The sequence below is a fragment of the Rhipicephalus microplus genome, chromosome 7 (assembly GCF_043290135.1).
Source record: "Rhipicephalus microplus isolate Deutch F79 chromosome 7, USDA_Rmic, whole genome shotgun sequence".
Classification (NCBI taxonomy): Eukaryota; Metazoa; Arthropoda; class Arachnida; order Ixodida; family Ixodidae; genus Rhipicephalus; species Rhipicephalus microplus.
In genome coordinates, this window is record NC_134706.1 from 2896821 (window position 1) to 2924594 (window position 27774).

At 45.8% G+C, this 27774-nt stretch overlaps 1 protein-coding gene across 1 annotated transcript in view; it reads left to right on the forward strand.

Annotated features, from left to right (window-relative positions):
• Positions 1 to 27774, forward strand: part of LOC119180187 (WD repeat domain phosphoinositide-interacting protein 3) — a 47680-nt gene that overhangs the window by 15140 nt on the left and 4766 nt on the right. The window contains exons 7-9 of the mRNA XM_037431329.2: positions 6873 to 6958; positions 22659 to 22763; positions 25708 to 25829. Coding sequence (XP_037287226.1) covers positions 6873 to 6958; positions 22659 to 22763; positions 25708 to 25829 — 313 coding nt within the window. The remainder of the gene's footprint in view (positions 1 to 6872; positions 6959 to 22658; positions 22764 to 25707; positions 25830 to 27774) is intronic.

Below are 27774 nucleotides of genomic sequence, written 5' to 3' on the forward strand. Positions count from 1 at the left end.
GCGGTGGAAATCGGGTGCGCGTTACAATCGAGGGCGCGGTAGAATCGAGTAAATACGGTACTTTATTGGCAAGATTCTGCTGCCTTTAAAGCATCGAGGCCTCAAGCTCTTGCCGATGACAAGCGGGCAGCGTTTATCTGAACCATTCATGTTAGTGCAGAAAAGCAGAGTCGCACGTTTTTCTTGCCGTGTTTCCCTCCGCTGCATGCTTGGCCCTTCAATGCAGAGTCTTTTTCGGAAGCAGTTCATAAAAGAGTCCTGTCTCGTCCGCATTATAAATGTCGGACGAAGCATAATCTTTCATTACGTCCGGCAAAGAAGATGACGCCCAAGTCTCTGCACCATTGGCGTCTGAAGCCGCAGATTCGCCGCACAACACTTTCCCCACGATGTCATGCCGGGCCTTGAAATGTCGGCCAACCTGTGCTTGCAACAAAGTCCTAAATGCTTAGAATGCAAGCAAAATTCAGTGCTTTTCGCTGTAACACACTTCCGCTGATTGGCATCTTCTTGGCGCGCATATCAAGTAACCAAGTGGACAGTGCCTTTTCGAGATCCTCGTGCGCCGACGGTGTCAACTTCTTGCGCTTTGTGGACGTCCCTGCAGAAATAGCACTGGTTATCGCGTCCTTCGCCTTTGAAGTTGTGGACAGCGTGCTGTTGGAGATGCCGAACTTCGCAGCAATGTTTTTTTTCTGCCTGTTGAAGCTTCGCTGATGATTCGCACCTTTACCTCAAGGGTAAGAAACTTGCGCTTTGCTGCCATGATGGCGCAGAGTCCTACACACGTGAGCACACAAGCACAGATGAAGCACGATGATCGCCTCGGCAGCTTCGGTCACAGATGATCACATGATCTGGCATGGATGCGTCCTGGCTGTGGCTCCGGCTCGGCAAAGCGGGACAGCGACGCATCGCAAGGTAGCCGCATCGTCATCGCCACCAATCAGCGGCACTCTCCATAACTTTGTTTACAGGCGGTGCGGCTTGCAATGGCCGCACATTTTCGGTGAAACAAAGCGTCGTCAACGTACAAAAAGTTGCACAGTTGGCGATGCGCTGACTTACAACCATCGAACGAATTTTCAATCCAAGCGCTGCTAAGTAAAAGTTTCGTTGAAGTGAACACAAGCCCAAAAAATGTTTCATTGTAGCAAAAACTCTGATGCATTGACTTCTATGGCAAGCTGACGGGGCATAAGAAATACTTCGTAGGAGCGGAAATTTCGTTGAAGCGGCTTTCATTGTAGCGGGGTTCAACTGTAGTAACAACCGAGCATTCCATGCTCAGATCAGTCAATGGCTGATGCTTGGCGTGTGACGCAGAGATTTTCAAGGCTGTAGCATCATTTGTTGAGAGAAGAGAAAGTATTTCTTGCTGACTTTGAGAATTTATTTTTAATTCCAGGCCGCTTGTGGTGCTATAATATTTGGCATGTGTACTCTCGGCAGCCTTGACTACGGATAGGCAGTATTTTCTGATAATGCTCAAAAAGTGTTGCAGGGCCCTTTAATAGTTATCGGAAAGCATTAGCAATGTGTTGGTAATGCTTAGGAATCTTATCCAACTTATTTTTTTCCTGTCATTTCACTTTGAAGTATAGTCAACTCTCCTTAATTCAAACTCGAATGGACCTCTGAATTTTATTTGAATTATCAAGAAGTTTGAATTATCAGAAGTTCTTAGATAGATTACTCTTGGTGAAGTGACACCGCATGTTACGATTAGGCATTAATGTTATCAGATTCAAAAATTTAAGTGTTTTTAAGTCCTAACTGCATGCAGTGAGCAGAAAGCAAAGGTGTAAATTCAACAAGTTTATTGGCCATTTACTGCGTATCAGACTTTTTAAGGATATCGTGAATTGCCAACTGCTTCATTGCTATATCTGCCTTCAGCACAAAGCTCTCTATACCATCTGAGAAGCATCACGGTTTACCATGCGTGTGCTTCCTTTCAAACATTTGTTTACTTGCAAAGCCTTTTTATTTGAAGGCTTCAGAGGCTTACGTTTCATTTTTAGACTGTTAGGATTACATAAGCTCATAAATTGGAAAGCAGCATAAGCATAAAATGGGAAAGCAGCAGATATTTTCTGGTATAGACTGGCAAAAAGTATGCAGTGATCCCACTTTTGTGCCAACTGCGCCAAAGTGTGCCAAATCAGATTTACTTGCGCCGTCCTGATAATATCAACGGAAATTGCGCCGAACCGTGCTAAAGTCGGATTTGGGATGGTCTATCACCAGCAATAGTCATGCCAGCATGTCAATACACGGGCACTTTCTTCTTGGGGCCACCAAAGTCACAATCGCGTACCTATTTTATTGTGCTAAATAAACAGCGGTCGTGCATGCATTCTAAAATCCTCGGTGCTATTTTTGGTGCCGACGCAACTCTGTTGTGCTAGTCCGTTAACGGGGAAACGCGCTCTCTGCAGGGGCTCCTGACGTATAGTCAGAACGGTAGCGTGAAACTGTGGTGGCGATTCATCGGTGGACGTCGTCTGTTCTAGGAATGCTGCTGATAGCTCGTTTGAAGAGTTGCACAGCATGTAATAAAGCAATTTCCACTAATAACTGCACATGTGCCGCCAGAATGTCTATGACGTCTGTCTGGACATCGCAATTTCATTTTCTGTGCTTCGCGTCCGCAGAAGAACACATAAATTGTGGGAACCCATTGACACCGATCCTATAATATACTTTATCCATGGATCATCATACAGGACAGCTGTTTCGTAATTCCTTCCACCAGCGCTTACATCCACGTTTATAATCGCTGTGGCAGTTAAAGCCCTTAAAGGCCCTGCCTTTTCGAACTCGAGGTTGCTAGGGTCCGAATTCAAAACTATGTGTACTTTCTTTTTAAATATTATCTCATTTATAAAAACCTACCTCCTGGTCGGAGCAGCCGCAATACGGTTTTAATACGCATAGTTGTAGTGAGGCCATCGCTGGCGGCTCTGGCGTCGGAAAGCTCACTGTGAAGCGGCTACGCTTTGTTACACGTCCGCCTCTCACTTTCCAGGGTCAATGGCTGACCGTTGAAAAAAAAATGAACATCATGGTATTGCATTTATTACTTTGTTTTGAAGGGAGGGGAGGCTGCTGCATCAGCGGAGGTAGCTGGCGCGCGCTATCTCGAGGCATAATGAGACTGCCCATGAACTTTCTTTGCTACTAACGTCTGCTTTGCGTATAAATAATGGACAGCACGAAAACTGGAATGATCATTGTCCCTTTAGCCAGCGTTTTTTTTAGTTACGCGATATCGGCAATATCAGATCTCAAAGATACAATTTGTTAGTTTCACTCATATTCTTAGCAATGAATCTGATACCAATAAATTATATTGTTATACCAAATAATAAGGCTTGACATCATCCGTGAGAAGCGCTAGCGGCAGGGCTGCAATTTCGAAGGTACGCGCACTCGAAAAAACTTGCTGCCTGCGCAATGTTCGATATACGTGACTTGGGTGACTAGAGGCCCCCAAAACATCTCTTGCATGCCGATGATGCTTGTACAGATGGAATCAGACGCGCAATGTTCGATATCTGGGACTTGGGTGACTAGAGACTTCCGAAATATCTCTTGCACGCCGATGCCCGTACAGATGGAATCAGATGCGCAGTGTTCGATATCCGCGACTTGGATGACCCCTGAAACATCTCTTGCACGCTGATGCCCGTACAGATCGAATCAGATTTGTTTAGAGCGCCCAGCCGACCGCTCTAGCTGACATTTTCTTCAGAAATATGTAAAGAGAGACACCATAATACTACCAAACATGGTCATACTGCATTTTAGACCCTTGTGCTGTAATGTAAGCATCAACGGTAGCTTGTAGCTAGCGTGAGATAGAAGCCGCGGCCAACAACAGTGTGGACAGGCACACGCTCCGCTGCTCTAGGCCAGTGTGACTCTGTCCAGCATGAATGGCACGTACGAATGGACCTCCGAAATGGCGCGACGAAATGGCCGTGCGATCAAAGGTCAGTGCCGCTCTAGAAAGTGAAGCACTTTTCACACAGTCTGTTTGCGTATAGAGTATAAGGTAGAAGGGTTCACCAGCCGTAAATAGTACGTGCGCCAGCGATCACGCCCTTAACGTCGAAGTTTATAATACCCAATAAACAATTGTATCGGGCCAGTTGGTAAGGATCCATCTTGCTATGAAGCGCAGCCACTATAACAAAGAACACACAACACAAGCGCTTAACTTCAACTAAACGTTTATTACAAACGTCAGAGTATATAAAGGGGAAGAAAAGAGAAAAAGAGAAAAGTGAATAAAAAAGATAAAAATGGTAGACAACAAAAAACACACGTGCCAGTCCCGTACATCGCTATCCGTTATTGTCTATCACCCCATCCAAAAAACATAGTTCTTTCCGCGTGAGCGAGATAGAGGGTGCACTAACACAATCAAAATCATTGCGTGTCATTTCAGCCGCTTCTACTATCAAACGGGTTAACAAGTCTCTGTCTCGATACAGCACGCACGTGTTATCAATATAAGGCACACAACCGCACTCCTTACAGGGGATCGCCAAGTGACCATCAGTACCCTTCTGCACTTTATTGTGGTGCTCCTTTAGCCTTTCATTGATGCATCTTTCGGTTGTTCCCACATAAACAAGACCACATGACAAGGGAACTCTGTAAACAACAGACTGTGCACACTCAACAAATTTATTGCGATGCTTAATTTACCCCCCCTCCCCCCATGTTTATTTTACACGAGCGGCACGTTCCTCTCTGCTTGACTAATAATCGACGGTAGGCTTAGCACGTGAGGTGATGTTACCACAACCGGCCTCAGTGCAAAGGAGACAGGTTGGTTCTTATCTCTGCTTTAGCCGCGTTCGTCGCCATCATTTGCGCGCTTTCACCCGCGTGTAGAATACGATGCACTGGGGGATGTTATCGATTGGGACATTACACATAACATGACGGCTAGTGGCGTAGCCGGGGAGGGGGGGCACATCGGGAATGTGCTTCCTTCTTTAGATCTGTTTTTGTCATGGCATATATAGCGCAAAATGACCTTTTGCCTGCCCCCACCCCATCTTTGAGACCAAGGTGCAAGCCTCCTAATTTTTAAATTTTTGCCTAAACCCCTTGCAACGTCAAAAACCAGTCGCGAATGTTCATACAATTGCTATCCCATTGAAAACTAAATGAACCTTGCCTTCGAGTTATCTTAGAGATATGCATAAGGTACCCAGTTAGATTTTTTTATGCACTGCTTTCTAGAGGACATGGTAGGGAGTTTTTAGAGCATAGACACAACGCCTTAGCCACATAAACTATTGCTGCAAAAGTAAATTGAAGTTTGTGGAGTTGTGTAGTTTCAGCACAGAGATGAGTGTCGTAAGAGGTTGGCTTTCTGAAACTAGCTGAATGATGTCATATTACGCCCAGCAGTCTAATTAGTTGTGAAGAAAAAGAACCTTTTTTTTATTCTTGCTTAGAAAAATGCACTAGGGACTGTGCGAGTCTCTAGCATTGTATATCACAGCATTTGTCTACCATATCTGCTGATAGCCACATAGGTGTATTTATATTATTTAATGAAGTACAATTTTATTCAACCAGTATTATGTTTATTTGGAATGGAAAGAATCACTGAACAAGTTTTTCCAGAATGCTCAACAGCATGACGCCATTATTCTCGCATCATCAACTGAAATAGGGAGTGCTTCTAAGATGATCGGTTCTATAAAATTTACAATGAATCAAAATATTCCTAGCTCTTCACAAGAGCATCAGAATAGTTTTTCTTCCCCTTTAATGTAAACGCAACTTGCTTCTCCTGCGCCGCCACGGTGGTCTAGTGGCTAAGGTGCTCGGCTGCTGACCCGCAGGTCGCGGGATCGATTCCCAGCTGGGGCGGCTGCATTTTCGATGGCGGCGAAAAGGCTGTAGGCCCGTGTGCTCAAATTTGGGTGCACGTTAAAGAACCCCAGGTGGTCAAAATTTCCGGAGCCCTCTACTACGGTGTCTCTCATTATCATGTGGTGGCTTTGGTGCATTAAGCCCCACATATCAATCAATCAATCAATCAATCAATCAAACTTGCTTCCCCTCCAGGATTTGAAGTTAGCTGCTCCAGATTGCTCCAAAATGGAAACTTTTGCTGCTTTAAAGTGCTCCAAAATGAAAATATCGCTGCTCCGAAAATTGCTCCAAATCAGAAGACCTCGGTGTCTTCACTGAGTATGAATTAACCTAATGATAGAGTTTGAATTAAGAGACTTTTAAATACATTGAAAGAATAAAGGGCCAACCAAAAAATTGAATTTTGTTGAATTACCTGAAAGTATAAATTATAAGAATTTGAATTATCGCGAGTCTACTGTACTCGAAAAATCTTCCCGGTAGAAATATTCGACGAACACTCAAGGAATATTCTATTTGATTCATACTAACTCTTCAATATTGGAATTCATTTCCCACATAGAATTTTTCTATTCTCAAAGCTCTAGTTTAATTTCAGCATTTTATCATGAACCAATTTGTGCAGATCCTTCCTTGTGAGCGTAATTATGTAAATACTTTGGTGGAATAACATGAACAAGAATGCAGTGTATTATGAACTTCAAAGACGGGGTACCAGTGAATACTCCTAAACATCTATGCAAGAAGAGGGTGGTACACACGGATGAACACTGGCACCTGCGTGTTTGTCCATGCGTTCATCCGTGTCTTTTTGTGTGTGTGTTTGAGTCGTGTGCACTGTCACCCCCTTCTTTGAAGTTCATGATGCACTAAGTGGTCGAAGAGCTATCGCACATGCAGCGTACTTAGCTGTTCTTTTTATGCAGCATTTATGTGACTTTTGTGCATACCTGATTGCTTTGCAGGGTACGCTCATCAGAGTCTTCGACACTGCCTCGGGGAACCTGGTGAATGAGCTGCGTCGTGGTGCTAACACAGCCAGCATCTACTGGTGAGACCTTCTGACTGAGTCCAGCCTGTTTTATGATGCTCAGGCATTCCTCCCTACTGTGACACCTCGTGCAGCAGACACATCTTGCACGCGCATCAGATTGCTGTTCGTGTATCACTGTCTTGAGGCAAATTGGTGAGGAGCATAGAAAAAGTTTTGAGGCCTTTGCTTTAACTCAACTGCTAAGAGCTTGCCACATGGGGAGAACAGCACTTGAAAGGGGACACTAAAGGGAAATATTAAAAAGACACTAAAGGTAAATAACAATTTATGTCAGAGTGAAAGCACAATGTATGCATCTAAAACAGCCATGTTATGAATAGCAGTGCCTTACTTTCCCGAAAAATTAGGCTAATAAATGTACCACACGATGGGCCACATGAGTGGGGTATCTTGGAAATTATCCCGATGGCATGAGAGTGTCCCACAACAATTAATCATTAGTAATCAAACTAGCTGCCATAAAAAAGGAACCTTCTGTGCATCAAGTGATATAATAGAATGCCGCTTCTCCATTTCTGTTCGATCAAAAAAAAAACGCCTGCTGTTACTACGGCACACCTGCCAAATCTCCCGGATTGGCAGGGATACTCCCGAATTTCAACTAATTCTTCCGTTTGTACGGTTGTCATGAGAATCTTCCGGAAATTCATATTTCTGTGCGTGATCTGGCCGAATTGACAAAAAAGCAGCTCAATCCGCTCCACGCTTTTCGAACCAACCCTGTTTTATTTTAAATGAATTTGAGAGTCCTTCATCTAAACGTACAGTAGAATCTCAGTGATGCAAAACTGCGGCAGATACGAAACCACGGTCGTTCTTGACACAATCATGTATGGCGACGATGTAACTGGCAGAACGCCAAAAGTGTGCGCGCATTGAGCCACTCAGTCAGTCAAGGCAATGCTGCTTTCCGCACACTCTGCGGACAAAACCCCAGCCACAATGACACGATAGCTATCTACGAGCTCCGAGGGCACGCGGCTAACACAGCATTAGATTAAAGGCAGTAAATACGTAAAAAAAAGGACGCGTTTTGGCGTTCCTGTCAAAAGAATCGATTAGTGAGCAAAGCTTTGACCCGCGCTTTTGTGGCAGCCAGCTGCGCCGTCTCGTCTATTCACCTGTGTCCCAGAAAGACATACGTGAGTGAGTTGTTTTGACGGATGTAGTGGAGCATACGCACCAACGCGTATGCGCCTTCGGAAGACAACGAAAAGCCCGTGCTCTGCTTGCGCGAGAGTTTGTGCCGCCTTTGCCAGACTTGCCGTACGCCCACTTTCCGTTGCGACCTTGTTGCGACTTCTTGGCTCGAATAAACGTCATCACATTTGGTGGAGGTGCTGGGTACTGCACCTCCACCATACAGGACAGCTGTATGCTCTTACTTTGCTCTTACTTTCGTCGCTTCGTGCGCAACTTCGCGTCCATCATTGCACCTCTGACTAGTCTGCTTTCCAACAGCAAAGGTATATCTGCATGGTCACCTGCATGTGACGACGCATTTCACCAGCTGCGCCGCCTGCTGACCTCGCCACCTATTCTTCGGCACTACGACCCCACTGCTGCCACAGAAGTTCACACTGATGCAAGCGGCGTTGGTCTTGGCGCAGTTTTGGCACAACGGAAAGGCACCCAAACCGAATACGAATTACTCCGTGACAGAGGAGGAGTGTTTGGCCATAATCTGTGCGCTTACGAAGTTTCGCCCGTACCTTTACGGCCGTCCTTTCGACGTGGTCACAGACCACCACGCTCTATGTTGGCTGTCCACCTTGAAAGACCCGTCCGGACGTCTGGGGCGTTGGGCACTTCGATTGCAGGAATACGACATCCGTGTCGTATATCGTTCCGGTCGCAAGCATGCGGACGCCGATGCACTTTCCCGATCGCCATTAACACCAGATGTGGCTTCTCTGTCACCCCCTTTTACCACCTTGTCACCACTCGACACCACTGACATGCTTTCGGAGCAGCGTAAAGACCCATACCTTGCCTTGTTAGTCGACTACCTTACCGATCCGTCTTCTGTCCCTTCCACGAGAGCGCTACGCCGGCAAGCAGCCCACTTTTGCTTACGTGACAACATTCTGTACCGCCGCAACTACATGCCTGGTGGTCGGAAGTGGCTCCTTGCTGTCCCAACTCATATGCGCTCTGACATCTGCATGAATTTCCATGCAGATCACCAAAGTGCTCACGCAGGTGTCCTGAAAACCTACGAAAGGCTGCGCCAACGCTATTACTGGCGAGGAATGTATCGCTTTGTGCAGAAATACGTTCAGTCTTGCACCACTTGCCAACAGAACAAGACACCTCCGCGGCACCTTACTGGCATGTTACAGCCGCCCCCGTGCCCGGCTCGCCCATTCGACCGCGTGGGTATAGACCTCTATGGCCCCCTCCCATATAGTACCGTAATTACTCGAATCTAACGCGCACCTTTTTTCCGGTTAAGCGAGTTCATAAATCGCATGCGCGTTAGAATCGAGTACGAACAAAAAAATTACGGTCAATCTATTGCCATCGGCAAATCCAAAATGGCCACCCCCTACGTGCGTCGGCATGGCGCGTCGGCCATTTCTGCCTATGTGTTTCCCATGTGCGGCACTTCGTACGTGTGCCGAGGAGTTCGTCATCTAGTAGTGCATTAGCATCGACGGCGTGGAAGGGCCGACTCCAAAAACTCGAGTGCACCACGATGCCGCTTTAAAAAGAAAAGTCATCGCGTGTGCAGAAACGGGCGGAAATAGGGCCGCATCGCGGTCGTTCGGAGTTCCCGAAACATGCGTGCGGGACCGGCGGAAACAAAAGCAGAAGATTGTCGACAGCAAAGCTTCACGCAAAGGCTTCAGTGGACCACAGCAGGGTCGGTTTCCGCAAATTACAGAGCTGCTCGGCGAGTATGTGCTTGAGCAGCGAGCGGCACAGCGGCCCGTGACGACAGAACTGCTCGAAGTGTGGGCTATGCAATTAGTCTTAGAAAAAGGTCTAATGCGGAGCCAGTTTAAAGCGAGCAGGTGATGGCTAACTAACTTTATGAAGAGGAAAGGCTTTTCCCTCCGAAGGGGAACATGCATATGCGAAAAGTTTTGCGGAAGAGTACGATGAAAAGCTTTACAGTTTTCAGAGGCTCGTCCTAAACTTGCGGCGCAACAACGGCTACCTGCTTGGGCAAATCGGGAATGCCGATCAGACGCCTCTTTACTTCGACATGCCTGGCACCACAACCGTCGAGAAGAAGGGGGCGAAGCAAGTTCGCGTGCTGACATCGGTCCACGGTAAAACTACAGTGACGGCAATGCTCTGTTACACGTCAGATGGGCACAATCTTCGCCCGTACCTCATATTTAAATGGAAGACGCTCCCGAAAGGAGTCGTTTTTTTGAGTGGTGTGATCGTGCGGGCCAGCGAGAAAAATGGGTGCGCGTTGCAATCGATGTCTTACGTTTTTTTTTTTTTTCGCGGTGGAAATCGGGTGCGCGTTACAATCGAGGGCGCGGTAGAATCGAGTAAAGCTCTGGAAACCGGTGGATTATTGTCGGAGTCGATCATCTGACACGCTACGCTGAGACTGCAGCTCTACCGGCAGCGACCGCCCACGAAGTTGCACTCTTCATTCTCCGCAGCTTCATTCTACGCCATGGTGCTCCGCAGGAATTACTCAGTGATAGGGGTCGAGTGTTCCTGTCGGAGGTCATCCAAGCTATCCTCGCTGAATGCAACATTATCCACCGGAAATCTACCGCATACCATCCACAGACAAATAGTCTTACTGAGCGGTTCAACTGCACACTTGGCCACATGCTGAGGATGTACACCTCCTCCGACCACACTAACTGGGACGCTGTATTGCCCTTTGTTACCTTCGCTTATAACACCGCGACGCAAGCGACTACCGGTTTTTCCCCGTTCTTTCTATTGTACGGCCGCGAACCTTCCCACCCACTCGACACAATACTACCGTACCGCCCTGATGCATCTGAGTGCTCCCCGCTTTCAGAAGTCGCCAGATACGCTGAAGACTGCCGTCAGTTGGCTCGGTCTCTGACAAGTGAGGCTCAAGGTCTACAAAAGACTCGACACGACGACGCTCACCGCATAGCTCCTACATTTCGTGCTGGCTCCCTTGTGTGGCTTTGGGTGCCCCCGCACGTTCCTGGCCTGTCTTCTAAACTTCTGGCCCGGTACCATGGTCCGTACCGTGTCATTGACGCGACCTACCCGGTGAATTACGTCATCGAGCCATTAACACAATCACCAGATTTGCGCCGTCGAGGACGCGAGACCGTACACGTCGACCGTCTCAAGCCCTACTACTACGACCCCCTCATTGTGCCTACTCCCTGAGTCGCCAGGATGGCTACCCTTCACCCCGGGGGTATTGTAGTGGAGCATACGCACCAACGCGTATGCGCCTTCGGAAGACAACGAAAAGCCCGTGCTCTGCTTGCGCGAGAGTTTGTGCCGTCTTTGCCAGACTTGCCGTACGCCCACTTTCCGTTGCGACCTCGTTGCGACTTCTCGGCTCGAATAAACGTCATCACAGGAAATAAGTTCCGCTAGTTGTGTGGATGCTTCTAGACTCACTCATCCCCCCCCCCCCCCCCCCATTGCGGAAATCTCGTGGATTCAGAATCCTTGAACTTGGTAGGTATGCTGCAGGGAATGGCGCGAGTAGTTCACAATATTGCGTTTTCACCTGGTTAGGCTGGATAGGTGGTGCCATCTAGCGGCGCCCAGTTGTACCAAGCAAGTATAACCATGGCCTCCGACATGGCTGTAAATTGTTAAATGGCCATTGTTGCTGCTGTGCTCCCACTAATTTCGCTCTGTTGCTAGTAGTGTCGACGGCTGTGCAAAGCCGGGTAACATTGTGCACGGCAACAGTGACATGGGACGAACCACTTTCTGGTGGGGGATTGCTTGGCGCAGAAGTAGCACTGCGACCTTCCTGGACCACTATTTCAGCAATCAACATCAGCTTGATATTCGCTTTAGTGTCCCTTTAAATATAACTAGATTGTCTGATTTGACTGGTGTAATCACCCATTCACCATTCCTGGCGAGAACAGTGCATTCATAAGTGATAAAATAACAAAATCGAGAAATCGGTGGGGCGCCCTATGTGATGCTTCTTGGGGACCTCATTGAATGATGTCAGGTCTCCTATTTTGATCACTGTTGTTGCTGCGGCTTACAGATGAAAAGTTGCATACATAAATTTTGCCTATAAATTAATAAAATATGCAGTGAGCCCGGGTTTGTTCGAACTTCTGAGGAAGAAGTTGCTCCGTGCACGAGCAGCACAGATGATCGAGAGCCTCGCCTTGCCTGTACATTCACAGGTTGATAAACTTTTTACAGTATTGCGTATGAAGGGACACTAAAGGCAAATATTAAGTTGATGTCGATGGCTGATATAGTGATACAGAAACCTTATAGTGCTACCTTTGTGTCAAGCAAGTATTTATTTTGAAATACAACCACATTTTAGTAGTCCACATGGTGTTAGCACTTTTCAAAGCACCAGCCTGAAAGTGGGCTTCTCTGGCGTAGCACTTTCCTTGCCCAACGTTGCCCGCCTTTACTGTGCAGCCTCTGACACGCGTAAAAAGTTCTAGGAATGCAGGGTTACTGGACGATAGCGTCGACATCTTGTGATGCTTTGTGCAACAACAGTCGTAGACAAATTCATGTTTGCTTTGCGTTATTGAGGGAGAGACAAAAAATATTTAAAAAGTAACTTGTTCATTATTAAATTATTAAAACGCGTTTGCAACAGAAGTAGAATGCACAATGTTCTTGCAATAAAAATTTGGTGCTTGCCTGGTTGAAGTGAGCCCTGGTAGATAGCACCACCTATCCAGCCTAACCAGGCAAAAACAGAACTTTTGAAACAATTTTGCTATTCCCTGTGGTATTGCCATTCATGAATCAAACACAAACGGAGAAGCAGCATTTTATTGTGTGTTGTAATGCATGGAAAGTTCTTTTTCATTGCAACTGGTTTGATTGCTAGCGGTTGATTGTAGTCAGACCCTTTGACGTCATTGGAATAATTTCAAAATGTCCCTCTCACGACCCTTATGGTGTTGTTCATTTACCTTAATTTTTGTGTAAGTAGAACACTGTCGTGTATAATGATGATCTTTTAGATGTTCTCAAACATTGGTTTTTCACTCTTACAGAAATTCTTATTTGCCTTTGGTCTTGCCTAAATTCTTTACCAAAGTCTCAACATTGTCAGCAGACAGAACTGTGACGCACTTCCGCATAGTTGTTTCAAACGGTAAACGTGAGAGCAGTGTTGCTAAACACAAAGCCTTAAATGTGTGCGCCACAGCCACTGGTTCGCAAGTAGCCATCGAGTAGTATTCTTCTGGAGCATAGGCGGCAAAAGAAAAATGGCGGCTATGACATCATCATAACTTGTGTTAACCGCAGTGTGGTGACATAAGGGAAATAGGAAGGTCTATGTGGGGTGGTTTCTGAGGGTGTCGATACAGTATAACCTCATTACAACAGACCTTCTAAGTGAAGAGGATTTTGGTCTGTTGTAAAAAGGTATGTAAAATCCAATTATTATTACAACAGACTTTTACGTAAACATTGAATACGTCTGTTATAGCTGAAGAAAATAACAAGTAAAAAACGAATATACTCTCAATGGGGGAATAAAAAAAAATGATTTCTTGAAAAATCACATAGCGTCCTTCCCTTTTATAAAATTTGATTCCACAATATCTTCTCTTAAAACTATGCAGGTCTCCATCTGCTTGCCGTTCTCAGCGTTACATTCCAAGTTATTGCTATCGCATTCATTGCTTCGCCTTTGCAGAGAAACTGACTTTTTTGCTGGTAGTTTTGATGACGCGAAATTTCAGGACCATTTGCGCTCCCCCTTCGAGACTCTTACCTTAGTGGGAAACCCTACCCTCGTGTGTACGGCCACTCCAAGCCATTATGATACTGCAACATCAATGTTTGCAATTGTATTTGGGACCCCCCCCCCCCTCTCTTTCTATTGTTTTTGTGATGTTTTTTTTTGTTTTCTTCTGGTGCCAAAAATGGGGGAAAATAATTCATTGTGTCGATTTGACATTTGGTGGCAAATCATGAATATGCTTGTCATTAGAGGCAAATCTATTACAGCTACAAATTAAAAAAAAATCGGTAACCTTCCCCCCCCCCCCCCCCTGCTCGGAGGTTTTACGAATGTCGAATGTCTCTGTTGCCATGTATCTCTTAGCTAGGCATAACTGACCATTAACAGACCGCAGATCGGCGGCCTTCGTTCTTAAACCGGTACGTCGATATTCACGGCACACTGCTGCCGTCCCGAAATTATGCCGATGTTTGATTTCGAAAGTATTGAACATTAGATGTCCTCAGTAGAAAAAAATCTGTTGTAAAAGAACCCCGCAGGGGCGCCTGCGCAAGTAGGCGTTTGGTGTGTAGCGACACCACGGACCCGAGCTAACGGGGGAGTTTCTACTCCCTCCCACGCCTAGCCGTGCGTGGCTTTGCCGTGTCCGGGGAAAAGGGGATCCTGGGGGTTGAGCCGACGCTGGGTGATTGGACCTTTAAGGCCCCCCGGCAGAGGCAACACACCCCTTTGGCCCCGGCTTCACGTAGACGGCACCTCTGGGCTGACCCACCCAGGGGAAATCGGCAGTCGCCTTTTCCTATCTCTCTCTCCCTATATCTTCGTCTTTTGTTCTCACTTTACATCTTTCCTGTCTTCTCCTCACTTCATTTTACTTCCAATTTTTCCTGGCGGCAAGGGTTAACCTTGTGTGGCTATCCAAACTAGGGTAAACCATATTGGGTTATAGTAACTGCGTACTGCTGGCGTTGCGCAGACATGCCCACATGCTCTGCCACGTCCCCTCGTTGGACTCCGTGGTGGGTGGTAGGCGCCGTTACCGAAAAATACACACTTTCTCATGGGATCCCCGACCCCCTCTTTAACTGATCGTGCTTCGAAAAGGGTACGCACGGATGCAACATTCCTACTTTGGCCCAAAAACAGAGAAACTTTTCCAAAATACCATGTCCTCCACTGCGAACAATCATCTACAAAAGCTAGAGCAATCTCACCCTTCCTTGTGGCCAAGTGCTTGAGAGAGACCATTGGAACCGGTTATAAGGCCACGAAGATGGCAAGTGGAGATCTGCTTCTCGAATTAAAAGACAAGGAACAGTACAATAAACTCTCGCACCTCGTGGCCTTTGGTAACATCCCTGTCTCTGTGAGTGCACACCGTACCATGAATACAGTGAAGGGCGTGGTATCGGACGAAGATTTGATGACACTGAGTGAAGAAGAGCTCTTTGATGGATGGAAGGATCAAGGTGTAATACAAGTCCAGCGCATCAAAATCAGACGTAACAATAATGAAATAGCAACAAAGCACTTGATACTCACCTTCAACTCAACCACTTTACCCGAGACTCTCGAAACTGGCTATGTAAAACTCCATGTCCGACCCTTCATTCCAAACCCGAGGCGTTGTTTTAAATGCCAGCGATTTGGTCATGCATCCCAGAGCTGCCGAGGACAGCTGATGTGTGCTAAGTGTGGCACAACCGGCCACAGTGCTGATGAATGTAGTCATGACGAGATCCTCTGTGCAAACTGCGAAGGTAGCCACCCCGCATACTCCAGAGCGTGCCCAGCCTGGAAAAGAGAAAAAGAAATAATAACTATAAAAGTTAAGGAAAATATCACATTCAGGGAAGCAAGACAACGAGTCTCGTTATCATTAGCACTAAAAACACCTTTTGCCGAAGTGGTGCAACGAGGGGCGGCACCACAAAGGCCCTTGGCAGTTGCCCGGACCACGCCTAGCGTGCCGAGGCCAATGCCACACGCCCCTGCGGCGGGAGCAGCCAGCGCTGCCCTGCCCACTTTCAGCCTGTCCACACCAGTGACCTCTACAAGCTCTGGCAGCAGCCAGGGCAATCACGAGGCCAAGGGGGCTCCATCAACCCCCAGCTCGGTGGGGACAAAGACTTCGTCGATCGAGGCGAAGTCTAAGCGACGCACAGATCGCTCTTTAGAGCGGGTGTCCAGTGCCTCGCAAGAGGCTATGGACACCAGTTCAAGCCAAACGGCGCAGGAAGCGCCGAAGGAGCGGCGAGCTTCGCTCGACCGCCCCAAAAAGGACAGAACGCCGATTACAGGGCCTGACAAAGGCCCTGTAAAATGAGTTAATCCCCGTCTTCTTTGCACACAGCACTTTTTCCCTTTTTTTTTCCACTATGGACAAAATCATACAGTGGAACGTAAGGGGAATACTTAGAAATTTAGATGACGTCCAAGAACTTCTGTGTAAGTTTAACGCGAAAGTGCTATGTGTGCAAGAAACGCACTTAACTCCTAAGCACAAGGACTTCCTACGACAATATATTATTTTCCGAAAAGACCGGGAGGATCCTGTCGTACCATCTGGCGGTGTAGCCATTATAGTCGATCGTAGTATAGCATGCCAGCATTTGAAGCTCCAAACCGCCCTGGAGGCAGTGGCCATTCGAGCTGTACTTTTTAACAAACTCATTACCATATGTTCTGTGTACATACCACCACATCAACAGCTACACAGACGTGATCTGGAATCACTAATAGATGAACTCCCAGAGCCATTTCTGGTTCTAGGTGATTTTAATGCACACAATGTCCTGTGGGGCGATGCTCACTGTGATGCGCGAGGACGTCTCATTGAGCAGCTCCTTTTCTCTTCTAGTTTATGTCTTTTAAATATGAAGGAGCCTACGTATTTTAGCCTTGCAAGCAACACATACTCCTCCATAGATCTTAGCATTTCATCACCGTCCCTTTTACCTGTTTTTAAATGGAACGTTCTTAAAAACCCTTATGGGAGTGACCACTTCCCAATCATCCTGAGTGCGCCGAACAAAGATCAACTACCCCCGCAGGTTCCTCGATGGAAGATTGAGTCAGCTGATTGGGAAGGGTATAGAACTCTTACACACATGACATGGACTGAGCTGTCTGCCCTGACCATAGATGACGCTGTCACGTATTTTACAGCTTTTATACTTGATGCCGCATCTAAATGTATTGCCAAAACGAGTGGCATGTCTTCTAAACGGCGAGTCCCATGGTGGAACGACGCATGCAGGAAAGCACGGACCACTCAGAACAAAGCATGGGCGTTGCTTCGCGATTCCCCTACAGCAGAAAACCTGGAAAATTTCAAGCGGGTCAAATCGCAGGCACGGAGAACGCGTCGACAAGCTAGACGAGAGAGCTGGACAAAGTTTATATCGAGTATCAACTCGTACACAGATGAGGGAAAAGTGTGGAATAAGGTAAAGAAAATTAAGGGCCAACAAATGTATTCTCTTCCACTAGTAAATAGCCTCGGGGAAAGCTTGGAGGATCAAGCCAACTTTCTTGGCACACATTTCGAACACATATCGAGCTCCTCACACTACTCCGAATCCTTCCAGAATTACAAGGCACGAATAGAAAAACAAAAGTTAGAAAGAAAATCCCCAAGAAATGAGGCATATAATGCACCATTCTGCTTAGCAGAACTGCGAACAGCACTCAACTGCTGTAATACATCTACCCCAGGTTCTGACAACGTAATGTACGCGATGCTGAAGGAACTACCCTCCGAAACTAAAGAAACCCTCCTCTCTCTTTATAATCGCATATGGTTTTCAGGTGTGATCCCCTCCTCCTGGAAGGAGGCTGTTATAATTCCAATTTTGAAGCAGGGAAAGGATCCCTCTACTGTATCAAGTTACAGACCTATAGCGTTAACAAGCTGCCTCTGTAAGCTATTTGAAAAAATGATTAATTGCCGCTTACTCCTCTACTTAGAAACAAACAATTTGCTCGACCCATTTCAGTGCGGGTTTCGAGAAAGTAGATCCACCACAGACCACCTTGTTCGTATTGAGGCACAGATCAGAGACGCCTTCGTCCATAAACAATATTTTCTCTCTGTGTTCCTCGATATCGAAAAGGCTTATGATACAACATGGCGTTTTGGAATTCTAAGAGACCTGTCCCACCTTGGTGTGCGCGGAAGAATGTTTCACATAATTGAAAGTTACCTGTCAAACCGAACATTCCATGTCCGTGTGGGCAGTGTTCTCTCCCGAACATTTGTCCAGGGAACAGGCGTGCCACAAGGTGGTGTACTTAGTTGCACACTTTTTATTATCAAAATGAATTCCTTGCACTTGTCCATCCCCCGTAATATGTTTTATTGTACATATGTCGATGACGTTCAGCTTGGCTTCAAGTCATGCAACTTGGCAATGTGTGAGCGGCAGGTTCAGCTGGGTTTAAACAAGGTCTCCAAATGGGCAGATGAAAACGGATTTCGACTTAACCCACAAAAAAGCACCTGTGTCTTGTTCTCTCGAAAGAGAGGCATGCATTCGGAACCTGACATTGAACTGAACGGTCAACGTCTGTCTGTCAATGCGGAGCATAAATTCCTAGGCTTAATCTTGAACAACAAGTTGACCTTCGTACCGCACATCAAGTATCTAAAAACAAAATGTTTAAAAGCCATGAATGTTATAAAAGTGTTGTCACGTACTACGTGGGGTAGTGACAGGCAATGTCTCATCAGCCTGTATAGAAGCCTCATTCGCACCCGCTTAGATTATGGGGCCGTTGTTTATCAGTCTGCAACTCAAAGTGCTTTGAAGATGCTGGACCCCGTGCACCATTTGGGCATCCGCCTTTCTACGGGTGCTTTTCGCACCAGTCCCGTAGAAAGCCTTTATGTTGAGTCAAATGAGTGGTCGCTTCATCTGCAGAGAACTTACATGTCCTTTGTATATTTCCTGAAGGTGAAAGCAGACAAGAAGCACCCCTCATACTCTACTATTAATGATCTGTCGAGCTCCATTCTGTTCCAAAACAGGCCTTCGATGAGGCAGCCCTTCTCAGTACGCCTGAAGGGTCTAGCTGAAGAAACTGGAGTGTCACTTGAACACAGTCTAATGGCTCCTGTAGCATACCCGCCACCGTGGCAGTGGCAGATTATAGACTGCGATGTGTCGTTCCTAGAAGTTACAAAACATGCGCCTATTGCCCATATCCAAACATACTTCCTGGAACTTCAACACAAATACACACGTCCTGAGTTTTTTACAGATGCCTCTAAGTCCAACTCCTCTGTGTCCTACGCTGCTGTTGGCCCTTCCTTTTCGGATGCTGGCCCTCTACATCCAGGCACAAGTATCTTCACAGCGGAAGCTTACGCGATACTTGTGGCAGCTAAACACATCAAACAATATCAAATACAAAAAGCAGTAATTTATACAGACTCCCTCAGTGTGGTAACGGCTCTGCACAGTCTTAAAAAACAAAAAAACCCTGTTCTCGTCTCACTTTACTCCATTTTATGCACACTCTATACACTCAACCAACATGTTGTAGTGTGCTGGGTGCCAGGGCACCGTGAGATTCAAGGCAACGTGATGGCGGATCAGCTTGCTGCATCCGTCCACGAAAGCACCGCCACTACACCCACATCAATCCCGGCCCTTGATCTTAAGCCGTCTCTCAAACGAAAGCTCAGGGACTACTGGCAGAGCAAGTGGGATACACACATACAAAACAAACTACACGTTATCAAGCCACACCTTGGCCATTGGCTACCAGTATCAAAATCACGTCATACACAGGTAACATTAACGAGGCTGAGGATAGGACACACATACACGACACACTCATATCTTTTATCAGGTGGCGATCCACCATTGTGTGACAGATGTGGTGAAGTACTAACAGTTCTTCACATTTTAATTCAGTGCAAACAATTGGACACTATAAGAAAACAACATTTTCCATTACCCTACCGACAACATATAACTTTACACCCTGCAATGTTCGTCGGTAGGGACCCGCTTTTTAGTCATAAATCGTTGTTAGCGTTTTTAAAAGAAATTCATAGTTTTCATATTATATACCCGGTCATTCCGTAGCACGACCTCTTTAGAGAGGTTTCCGCTGCGGTGGCTACACAAGAAAGCACTTGCCTCACGGCCCTTGGACGCAAGGGTATGAACGAGTGAGGCACTTGTGCTAAAGCCATACATATCCACCATCGTCTTTTATTATCACCAAGTTTTGTCATCTGTTCACACCACACACACCTTTCACGGCATGGTCATGATTTTATTACCTGTATGTTCTTACCCGCCTTACCGCGAGGAATTTTATGGCCCTTATACAGCCGCTAATCACAATCATTTTTCACATCCCATGTCCCATGAACTGGCGCTCTTTGGCCATCAAATGGCCCTTGCGCCAAAAAACACCATATATCATCATCATCATCATATTCATGTTGTAAAGGAATCCTGATGACCTTGCTGGCCTTTCATTTTAGTCAGTTATATCCGAATGTCCGTTGTACTGGAACATGTAGTAAACAAAGCTCAATCATTGGAACAAGTAGACTGCTCCGTATAAAGGCACCAATTTGTATGTAGTATCCGTAAGTTTGTTGTAAGCAGGTCTGTTGTAACAAGGTTATATTGTATTTTCGAAATTCACGTGAAATACTGGCGAAGCTGTATTCACTGTTGATATTTTTCAGATGATATACTCATGTTCACGGAAATCAATCCTGCAGGCTATCTTTATCTTGGCCAAGCAATTCTGTGTCAGTACCTCTTTAAGGACATGCAATGGAGTTAAAGGCCAGTTGCGAGTTAGCACCTATGGTGTCTACTGTGTTTCTTCGTCGTTGTGTCATTGCTCTGCCCAGAAGTCCAACCATGCCCAAACCAAGGGGCTGCCTAATATTTGCCTTTAGTGTCCCTTTACAGTACAACCTCATTACAGGAGAGCTCCATGATGAGGATTTCGGTCTGTTGTAAAAGAAGTATGTAAAATCCAGCTACTGTTACATAAAACTTTTATGGAAACACTGCATGTGTCTGTTATAACTGGAGAGAATTGAGTCATATACAAATTCATTCTCAATGGGGCATAAAAAAAATTGATTTTTTGAAAATCGCATCTTCAATTCCTGTAGCCTTTTTTCGATCTGACTTCAAAATATCTTCACTGAAAACTACATATAAGTACTGTAAAAAGTTTCTTGCACCTGCCAAGGTGGTCAAAATTATTGTGGAAGTTGAAAAAAAAAAAAGTATTGTTCAAAAATTTATAGCCGCCATCATTTCGGGCTTTTCGTAAAAGTGTTTCATGAAGAGCATTCGGAATTCAAAATGCAGATGTTTGAAATTCATTTCATGGCCTCCGATTGGCTGCTTCTCCCGTGTTGCTTCAGTACGCCTTGCTGGTCCGATGCACGTTCCCGGATACGCCTTCGGGAGCGTCGTCTGCTTCTTGTGCGTCGCAAGGTTGTGACTGTTTAAAATTGCGCAACTTAAATGACATTTTCGCACTCGTACTGTGTGTTTAGGTCTGGATTCAGGATACAATAATGCTTTAATTAAGGCAGCAGCAAGCAGAAGTCTTCAGATTATGACTGCTTGCTGCACACGCGCCTCTCGAACCCACTGTCATAGCATTGACTCGTTGGCAGGAACGTTCTGATTAAGAGCGCTTCGGACCTGGCGACGAAGACCACTGCGGGACATATTTTTGTACTTGCGATCGAGCATGGCGTACTTTGAAACATCGGGCACCGCTGCTATGCACATCGCAGCCGCGCTTTCTGCTCAAAGTCGTGGCTTGGCCTAACTCCGCCTGAACTCTGCGGGCAAGACCGTCGCACTAGCGGATATGTGAAAGCGAAGAAGCTGCAATGTTTGTCGCAAGCAACGAATCACTTCGGCCGCTGGCTGTTAGGACCACGAATAGGCATCTTGTACATCTGTAGTGGACCTCGGTCAAGCTTGCTTCGCACGTACCGCTTGGAAGAGCGGTGGCAGCAGCATGCGATTTCAAGTGTCAGCGCTTCAGAACACAAACCAAGCACACTGCACGCCAAGTTTTTATTGCCGTAGTTCGGCATAACTAATCATTAACAAACCAGAGATGGGTGGCCTTCGTTCTTAAATCGGTATGTTGACATCTGCGGCGCTATTGCCATCCAAAATGCATGCTAAGCGGTGTTTGAAGTCAGAAAATACTGAATTAGGGATGTCTGCGGTAGAAAAGGCTACTGCAAAGGAGTCCTGACCACCTTGCTGACCTAACATTTTACTCAATTATATCTGATGTCTGTTGTACGAGAATCCGCAGTAAACGAAGCTCAATCATTGGAACAAGTAGTGAGGTCAACGCAATGCCACCAATTGGTATGTAGTATCCGAATGTCCGTTGTAAGCAGATCCATTGTAACGAGGATATATTTAATGCCCAGTTTACCTGCCACTATCTTCTTCATTCTGTAGGAAACCTTATGCTCCTATTGAATAATCATATTGCTAAGATGAGGTCCCTTGTGATCATGCTTATCGTGTCTTCCTTGTTAGCCTCAACAGGAGCCTTTCTGGGATTGACAAGAAAGTAAACTTTTCGGCACCCCTCACGTTTGGCGTGGGAGGCTTCTACTAAATTTGGGGTGCATGGGTGCAAATGTTTGAACACCTTTACGTGACTGAGTTTCATAGAGCCAACATACATGGTCCGGTCTAAAGCAGGTGTTGTGGTCTTAGAGTCATGCCTTATTATTCTTTGTAACATTCTGTTGGTCCTAAATGTTTAATCTTCTCTCCCCAGTATCAACTTCAACTTGGACTCGACCTTGATGTGCGTTTCCAGTGATCATGGTACAGTGCACATATTTTCGGTTCAAGATTCCTCGGTAAGAAATAAACAGTCAAGGTAAGAAGCAGTCCTTCTCAAACATACATATGACAACTTAACATGTATAACAAGTTCATTGTAGAGTGAGTAGGATAGATGCTGTTAATTCAGCAAATTTAAAGGGATCCTACAACAGTTTGTCAGTGCAGTCAGAAAAAGTTGCCGATCGGTTGTTGGGGCTTCTGAAAACAAACGGGCTGAGCATTTAAAGCGCAGCCTGCGGCCTGGTATTTGCAATTGATTCTTGAAGACAGCTAGGACCATTGCCTTGTCTTTTTACAAATAATGTCATATGCCCAAATTACGATGTCATGTGCTCAAATTCTCTGTCATTCGCTGATGTGAGCTGAATAGTTATTGTGTCCACCATGTACGTTCTTCCGCTGAAAGTAAGCTGCTCAAGGTCATGAGGCACATGTAAAGTAACTTCTTTCTCCCGTGTTCATCCCTTTCTGCTTAGCTTCCAGAGCAGCATGCTGCAAGTTCGTGTAAATAAATTCTAAAGATATTAGTGGGGGTCAATTATTTGGGCAATACACCTCTTTAATTGAGCCATTCGATGCATACCTTGAAAAGCGTTGCAGGACTTCTTCGATACGTGGGAGACGGAATTACAGTCAAACCCCGCTACAACGAAACTCATGGGGCGTGAAAATATTTTGAAGCGAGAATTTTGTTGTGAAATCGAAAAAAGATAGCTGATCTGAGCTAGCGAAACCAAGGAACCTTTATTCTTAAAATTAAAAAAAGTGTCTGCTGCTTCCTATTCTTTTTCAGCAGCATCACAACGCAATTTACATTCTTGCATAGCGAGGCCATGGTGAAAACCACGTTGAAACAATGCCTACAACCGCTTTCGTGAACGTACCAAACCGTTTCATTAACACGTTAACACCAGGAGCTGTCTGCCGTCAAAGTGCATCCGACAACGCCGAGATGGAAGCAGGGTATCGTGGAGCGGTGACTTTTGCCTTATTCTATGCCATTCTTATCATCCATCACCTGGGGCTAGCTGATTTGGTTGGTAATGCAGACGTACAGCCGCTCTGATTAGGTACCACACTGGCCAAACGCGAATAAACTAAGCATTGGAATCTGAAAAAGCATCGCTTCGCGGTTGCACTGAGCAGCTATGGCAGCTGCGTGAAAGAAACTGTGAACTTGGCGACTGAGCTTCAGCTTCGGATCGTCTGCGGCTCGAAAGCAAGCCAGTGGCAAAAGCAGGGCAGTCGCGGCCAGTCAGGGAAGTCTCATTGCCATCACTATCGAGCAATGGCGGCGCCCATGTTTGCTGAATCGGGGTGGTTTCTGGTGGTGCCAACGCGTGTTTTGGACTTCGTCGACGTATCTCCAGGTTCTGAAAATGCATCAAAGTGTTATGTAGATTGGGTTTTCTGTATAGCGATAAATATCTGTGCCTGGAATTGCATCGTGAAATTTAGTTGAAGCAGGACGGCAGTAGAAAATGTGTTCGTTGTGGCGACAATATTTATGCATTAACTCCTATGGACTGCTGACGGGGAACCGGGAATTTTTCGTTGTAGCGGAAATTTCGTTGAAGCGGCCTCTGTTATAGCGGGGTTCAACTGTACATTCAAGTTTGAAAATCACCTGATATAAACATCAGTGGAAGTAGCAAGCGGTAGGTGGCACTATAATGTAAATTCTGCTTCGCTTTCGAAGTAGACTCGAATCTCAATATAATAAACCCCAGATATAACGAAATATTGGTTGTAACAAAGTAAATTAAATATAGTCTTGCATTAAATATGTGTGAGGAATATACCTTTATTACGAATTTTCGGACATAAAAAATTTATTTTTCTGCAAGACGCAACTTTGTTATAATGTGGTTTGAGTACTCTGAAACTAAAGGTTGCATATTTCTACCTCTGGCCTTAATCTGATATCTATTACTAGCTGGAAACTGTGAATGGTCTACATACGAAGTGGTACTGGTGCTGTGCGCACTGACATATTGTATTAAACTATAGGAGACCTTGTGTCATGAGTTAGTCTCTTTACCAGCCATGCATTGGTTTAGTTGGCATCATGTGGACGATGCTGTGCTGTGAATTCATGTGCTTCATTACCGTGTGCTGTGAATAATTTAGGCTGGAGGTTGCACTGATAAGAATATAAATTTCAAGCAAGTGCCCTACCCCCTCCCCTTCACTGTGTCTAAATTGATGGCAAAGTGAAGGCAGTGAGGGGGGGGGGGGGAGGACTTTTTTCGGAATGGCACCAAATTCAGGATGGTATCAGAAAAGTACTTGTGCGCAAGAAAAAGAAAAAAGTGCCCGCCATAGACAGCAGTGTCCTCGCTCCCATTTGTGCATTGCAACAGGTCACAAAAACAAGAACCGCTATCACAATGCAATGAGACTTTGGGAATGGAAACATCTCAAGTGATGAACAAAAGCAGCAGCTCTTAACAACAAACTGAGACCTTGTAGGCCTTGCTTTTATTGAATATGGTGTCCTAGGTACCGTCTTGTAATACAGGTCTCGAAAGCCAAGTTTTTGGCTCACATGTCCCAGGAAACCAGTCACGGGTGTCTCTCACTAAGTTTAGGGTGCAATCATTATGTGGGGGAAAAGTGATAGAATTTGGAGAACAAGTTTCAGGTGCTTTCAGGTCAAGCTGCTGAGTTGAATTGGAAGGGATTCATGCAGGCCAGTGTTGCATGATGGGGAGCAGAACGAGAAGGGGACGGGTAGCACTCTATTTGAGCAATGCGGAAGTTTTAAAATATTAGTGAAATTTGAGGGGGCATTCGCTCGATGGGGCCTGTTTTCTCAGAATCATATGAGAGGAACTTTTTCATTAAAAAAGAAAGAAATGTTCAGTTGACATTACTTGCAAACATACTGTTAATATAAAATTTTTGTAAAAACTGATGATCACAAATACAGCGGTTGCAAAGTGTGTGTGCTTATACCTATTATCTTGCGCTTTCAGCTGGGCAACAGCAAGCTTCCTACCCAAGTACTTCAGCTCCAAGTGGAGCTTTGGCAAATTCCAGGTGCCCGGGGGTGGCCCTAGCATATGTGCCTTTGTAGCAGACCAGAACGCCGTCATCGGTATGTGTGCTAAATTTTTACAAATTATGAACAGTTCTGACACTCTGGCGACAGTTGCTGGCAGGCCAGTGGTTTACAACAAAACTCACAGGGCACGGATAAAATTTTATTGAAGGAAAAGTTTTGTTGTACAAGTGAATTAAAAAATATATATACCGTATTTACTCGCATAATCCTCGCACTTTTTTTGCCGCAAAACTGATGCAAAGTATGGGGGTGCTAGAATTACGCAGGAAAAACTTTCCACGAAAACGCACAGAGCGAAAAAGAAAACGAAGTGGCCGCAAATGGGGATTCTCACACCAGCAACTTACAGCAAGCTTCAAAAAGTACTATTTAGAACTTGCCTCAACAATAAAAGCAGAGGTTCAACACAAGGCAAGATTTATTTGAGACACCAAAAGTGGAAGCAAATAGTCGAGAATTAGAATACCATACTCAAAGGTTGTGGGCGTTGCGGGTGTAGCGGTAGCGTTCGTCGCTCAACAGGAGCCCTCAAAAGGTAAGCGTAGGGCGTCAGTATTGGGCTGATGGCTATTTAACAGAATCGTCCGCAGTTTCCTTCAGAAGAAATAAAGTTTACCATCAATCCCAGTTTTAGGCACACGGCAGGCCCAACGCGTCTTAGTGGCTTTCAGCTGCCGTCACCAGTAGCAAACACAAAACTCGTAGACTCCAAAGGGCCTACCAGTGGCCCTGTTGCCGTCGTTTAGTGCATGATCTATCACTTGCAGCTTGAAGCAGCCGTGTAGCTTCAGTATCACCCCATAACGTGCCACGATTACCGACACAGCATACAAAACACGCCGCAACGCGCACTGGCCACTTCGGCTTAGCTTAAAGTGGATTGAATCTGCGTGCAATAATACGCTTGATGCTTAAGAGATTGCGCCAGATGGCGCACGCTATCATCATCAGTGGCTGAAACGAGCTGACGACATTATTGGGGCAGTTTTCGGGGGTGCGATAATTACTCGAGGAAAAAAAGAAATCGTATTTTTCTTGGGCAATGTGGGTGGTGCGAGAAATATGCAAGTGCGAGGATTACACGAGTAAATACGGTATAGTCGACCTGAGCTAGCAAAACAAAGCAGCCTCTATTACCAAAATTCAAAATGTGTCGACTGCTTCCTTTTCTTTCCCAGCAGCATCATGACACGATTCTCATGTATGCCTAACTACCCCCATGTTGAAAAGAACGCTGGAGCAATGGCTTCCAAGGACGAACCAAAGAGTTGTACTAACACACCAACAGCAGCAGCTATCTGCCGTCAAAAAGTATTTGACAACGCCAAAAATCAGGCGTAGTATTATGAAGCAGTGACTTATGCCTTACTTTATGCTATTCTTTTGTCATCATTTAATCGCGACTGGCTGATTTTGTTGATAATGCAGGCGAACTGTCACTCTAATCAGCGACCACACTGGCTAAGTGAGAACAGAAAGAAAGGAATGTGCATCGAAAAAGGCATGGTTCCACGATTTCACCCAGTAGCAGCATAGACATTTGAGCGATTGAACCAGCTGAGCTTTAGCTTCGGATTGTCTGTGGCTTGGAAGCAAGCCAGTGGTAAAAGCAGGGCAGTCTTATTGCCATTGCTTGATTGCAATGGCGGCCGCCATGTTTTATAATGTTTGAGCAGCAGTTTCTCAAAGAGTGTACCAAAATGTGGGAATGGATCAGCATGGAGCTCAGCACTTAGGTATTTTTTTTTCATCTTTTTTTCTGGAAATTCAGGTGGTGCCACCATCGCCTTCACTTGAAGTTTACCATGGTTACCATTGATGTTGCCATGCTTACAGCCATGCACAGTGGCCGGTGGGGGTAGCTTCGTCGTCGGTGGGGGTAGCTTGGCCGGTGGGGGTAGCCCCACTCTCCCATTCTAGTACACTCTAGTTTCTAGTGGTGCCAGCACACGATTTAGACTTTGCATATGCATTTTTA